Here is a 4,043-nt window from a genome sequence, read left to right on the forward strand (position 1 = left end):
AGCACTTTAAAATGCACACAGCACTTTTATGAAGGCTAATTTGCATGTAAAAAATGGATTTGCACAACAATTGTCACTTTAAAGTTATTTATTTATTGGAAACTGTTTGTGGATCCGGTCGGGGTGTGTCCCCTGAGGTGATGGCGGCAGACCTGCAAGACAAACATGACAAATCAATCAAATATGGAATGTGCAACATATGTGCCTGTTTTTTATTGGCTTTTTTTTAGGTGTTGGCGTGTATGCAGTGACTGTGAGAATGTGTTGGGTGTGTGAGTGTGGTGAAGTGTGTGGTTTTTACTCACCTTCTGCTCTTGTGTCCAGGAGTGGTGTCCAGCCAAAAGATTCCCCAGGGGACCGGAGGCCACTAAAGAGAGTTCCGGGCTGGACTGAGAGTGGGAACAGGTGGGGGGGGGGGGGTTTCACAGATTTTAGATATGGTTTAGGATTTAATTTATTTGTTTGGGCGATTAGTTCAGTTTATTCTTAAGTATGGGTTTTGTTTTTTAGATTATTGTGACTCACAATGTTGGTGCTCACTGGTTTCCGCCGCTCACGCTACACTGCCTACATTTGGTGGCAGTGGGCCTCCTGCTTACGGCTTCTGTTTGGTCATGTCACTCTCACCTGATCACCTGACAGTCCCTCAACATCCGTCCCAAAGACACGTGTGGGAGTTTGACATCGAGCTGGGCAACATGGAAACCAGGGGTGACAAAGGTGAGAGTGAAATGAACAAGAGGGAGAGAGAGAGAGACATGACCAGGTGAGAGTCAGATCACCCAGCTGAAAACCACCACAAGCTGAGAGAAAATGATCAGATGAAGGAGTCAGAAGATCGAGGGAGACATTCAGACGAGCAGACAAAAACCATATCACCAAGACATGTGTGTGTGTGTGTTTGTGTGTGTGTGTGTGTGTGTGTGTGTGTGTGTGTGTGTGTGTTTAAGCATGTTGTTCCCCAAAAACATTCCCCCCCCAGCAACGGCCTGTAGTAAGACAGAACTGGTTACCAGTAGTGACGGGACGTCTCTGTTGTTCCTTTAAGATGCTGTTAGTTCATGTTTATCAGTGTTTTACTGTGAAATCCAGCTGGTTCAGGTTACTTCCTGTCACTTTGTCTTTCCCCACCAGTAGAAACTCTTCTGTTTCTCACTCTGAAAGTTCTTTGTCTTGATGTGTCAGTAACGAGTCAACCTGCCAGCAGTCGCCCACCTGTGGTTTGACCTCACTGAGGCGCCGCTGTTCAACAGGAAGTCTGAGCGAGGCGAGTTCTCTGAAAACAGGACGTGATCACAAACACCACATCTCTCCAGTCAAGTGAAAATCTGAAGGCTTTATTCATTCTGCACAACAACAACAACAGCTCCTCATCCTCTGAACAGACGCTGACAGGTTATATTGGTTATGACATCATCACTCCATCGTCCAATCCCTGCTCAGCCTGGGCGCCGGAGAGCGTTGCCATGGAGACGACATGTTTGGTTCCTGTGGTTGAAAAAAAAAGTAGTAAAACAAAAAAGATCCAGCTGTCAATCATCAAGAGACGAACGGTTGGTCAGTGACTCAATCAAAAGTTAACTTGTCATTAGTTACTGTTTTGGTTAAAAACCTCACCATGAAAACCTAACAGATACCTGACAGTGAACCTGTGACCGGTCTGTTGGGTGTTTGTTGGATTGTTCGGTGGTTGAATCAATGATTAGTTCATTTAGAAGTCAGATGGTTTGTCTCATGGTCAGTTACTGTTTACTGGTTTGTTAATTGGCTGGTGAAGTTGGTTTATCTTGGTTATTTGATTGCTTGTCAATCAAAAGTTAACTTGTGATTAGTTAGCCTGCTGGTTGTCGATGAGCTTATTTGGTTGATCAAATGGTTGGTTCATTTGGTCAGTTGGTTCATTGGTCATTTAATTAGTCAGTTAGTTACCTTCGGCTCTGCCTCGATACAGCGACACCATGAGCAGAGTGGAGATGAAGTACGGACAGGAAACCAGCAGGTGGCGGAAAACTGTGATCACAAGCTGGAGGGAGGTGGTGCTAACTTCCTCAGTGCGTGGAGCTCCCTCAGTGGGTGGAGCTTCCTCAGTGGGTGGAGCTGCAGAGAGAGTCCCAGCAGGTGAGCATGAGGCTGAATCAGGAAGCAGAGTTCAGCTCCTCACCTGAGACAGAGATCCAGCTGGGTGGAGACTCTCCAACACCTCTGAAGCTACACCTGTAGAGGCCTTCAGCAGAGCGGGAAACATGGCGGAGGGTCATGTGACCTGTGGACTCGGTCCCGATGGAGACGCCATCTTTAAAGAACTCAGCTGAGAGGTTGGAGGGAGCGCTGGTTCTACAACCCAGAGTGACGTCCTGTCCCTCCATCACAGGGAGGACTGGACTCTGGAGGACCACTGTATCTGGACACAGAGAGCAGAGTCCAGCATCTGAGACACACACACACACACACACACACACACACACACACACACACTTCTCTTACCAGCTACAGTGATGTTGATGCTGCTTCCAGCTGCTCCCTCTCTGGACTCACACCAGTAAACTCCACTGCCTCTGGTCGTCATGTAGCTGATTCTACAGGAGGAACCAGCAGGTTTTCCCCACATGTCTCCACATGAACTCCTCTGTTCTCTGCTGGTCTTCCTCCAAACTGTCCATCCGTCCTCCTCACAGCTCAGAGACACTGAGGCTCCTTGAAGGAACTGAGATCTGCTGGGACTCACAGTCAGTCCTGCTGAGAACGAGAGGAACCGACACTGAGGAACGAAGCAGCAGCAGGATGCAGGACAGACTGGACAGAACAGGGACTGAAAACACTGATCACTGAAGCAGGAAGTGGAGGAACGGTTGGTTCACTGACCTGGAAGAGATGGCAGAGTGGTGGAGATGAGAGTGAAGGTCAGACCTGCAGAGAGAGAGGAGCTGGTCTGAGGTTCTCTGGTGGAGGAGACAGGAGAACCTGTAGAGAACAGTTCTTACAGAGCAGCTGCAGAACACGTCTTCCCTCCATCGTCCAGTCAGCCTGGTCCCTCCTCCTCTTCCTCCTCCTGCTCCTCCTGCTCCTCCTCCTCTTCCTCCTCCTGCTCCTCCTCCTCCTGCTCCTCCTCGTCGTCTCTCTGAAGGGTCTGGATGAGAACCAGCTGCTCCTCTCTGGCTGGACTGCGAGGAAGTGGTCCGGAGCTTTTAGTCTCTACGTGTCTGAAAGCTGCACACTGCATCACCTCTGAAATGTGGTTGGAAAGAGAAACTAACACCTGAGAGGACACCCCCCCCACAGGGCACCACACTCTCTCCAATCGCCCACACATATACACCCACACACATATAAACACACACATGCACACACACCTCAGTCACACTGCCCACAACCCCCTGGCCCAGGGGTTCCCAACCAGTCCGCCGCTATCGACCGGTCAAATCCGGAGCATCTCCAGGTAGACCGCAAGGTGCAGGGAAAAAAAAGTTGCCCGGTTTTAAAAAAACGAAAGAAGAAAGTAATGAGTGTGTGTGTGTGTGTGTGTGTGTGCGCGTGCGAGAGAGTGTGTGTGCACTTCATGCATGACAATTAGCAATGGTGTGGCGGCACCGTGAACCCCCCCCCCCCCCTCTGGACCAGGAACCTGGGCCAGTCCTGGGTAGACCTGGAGGGATTGCATATTTGAAAAGTAGATCTTGGGTCAAAAAAGTTTGCACACCCCTGCCCTGGCCCCTAACCCCCACAGAAAGAAAGATTTTATCTTCTACCTTTGATAATATTCTATATATCTTCGATAGCAACTTTGGATAACTAATATTTAAGAATTCTAGGACCCTGGGAGGCAGCTGCCAGAGCAGTTGTTTGAAGGTGTATTTTTTTACCTATGACAGATTTAAGTTGATCATATTCTAAAAATGCTGTGCTGCTGATTCCATATTGTGAGCTGAGAGTATTGAATGATAGAAAGTTGCCGTTTTCAGTGATGTGTTCTAACTGTCTAATTCCTTTATTTCTCCACTGAGTGAAGTTTATCATCTTTTTGTTTAGCAGGACGTCAGGGTTGC

At 48.5% G+C, this 4,043-nt stretch overlaps 1 protein-coding gene across 1 annotated transcript; it reads right to left on the reverse strand.

Annotated features, from left to right (window-relative positions):
- Positions 1-1,316: 1,316 nt before the first annotated feature.
- On the reverse strand, positions 1,317-3,171 carry LOC115409174 (uncharacterized). Its single transcript, XM_030120200.1, has 6 exons — positions 2,982-3,171; positions 2,863-2,907; positions 2,485-2,733; positions 2,162-2,401; positions 1,930-2,097; positions 1,317-1,488 (listed from the first exon to the last, which is right to left on the reverse strand). Exons 1-6 carry the CDS (start codon positions 3,010-3,012, stop codon positions 1,406-1,408), a joined length of 816 nt encoding a protein of 271 aa, XP_029976060.1. The 5' UTR covers positions 3,013-3,171; the 3' UTR covers positions 1,317-1,405.
- Positions 3,172-4,043: the final 872 nt, after the last annotated feature.

Source organism: Salarias fasciatus, chromosome 3 (genome assembly GCF_902148845.1).
Source record: "Salarias fasciatus chromosome 3, fSalaFa1.1, whole genome shotgun sequence".
Classification (NCBI taxonomy): domain Eukaryota; kingdom Metazoa; phylum Chordata; class Actinopteri; order Blenniiformes; family Blenniidae; genus Salarias; species Salarias fasciatus.

Excerpts from the sequence above, each read along its gene's own strand:
- LOC115409174 (XM_030120200.1), bottom strand. The coding sequence starts at position 3,012 with ATGGAGGGAAGACGTGTTCTGCAGCTGCTCT. Across the intron at positions 2,734-2,862 it reads CACTCTGCCATCTCTTCCAG|GACTGACTGTGAGTCCCAGC; the intron begins GTCAGTGAACCA and ends CGTTCTCAGCAG. Across the intron at positions 2,098-2,161 it reads CAGCTGGATCTCTGTCTCAG|CTCCACCCACTGAGGAAGCT; the intron begins GTGAGGAGCTGA and ends CTCTCTCTGCAG.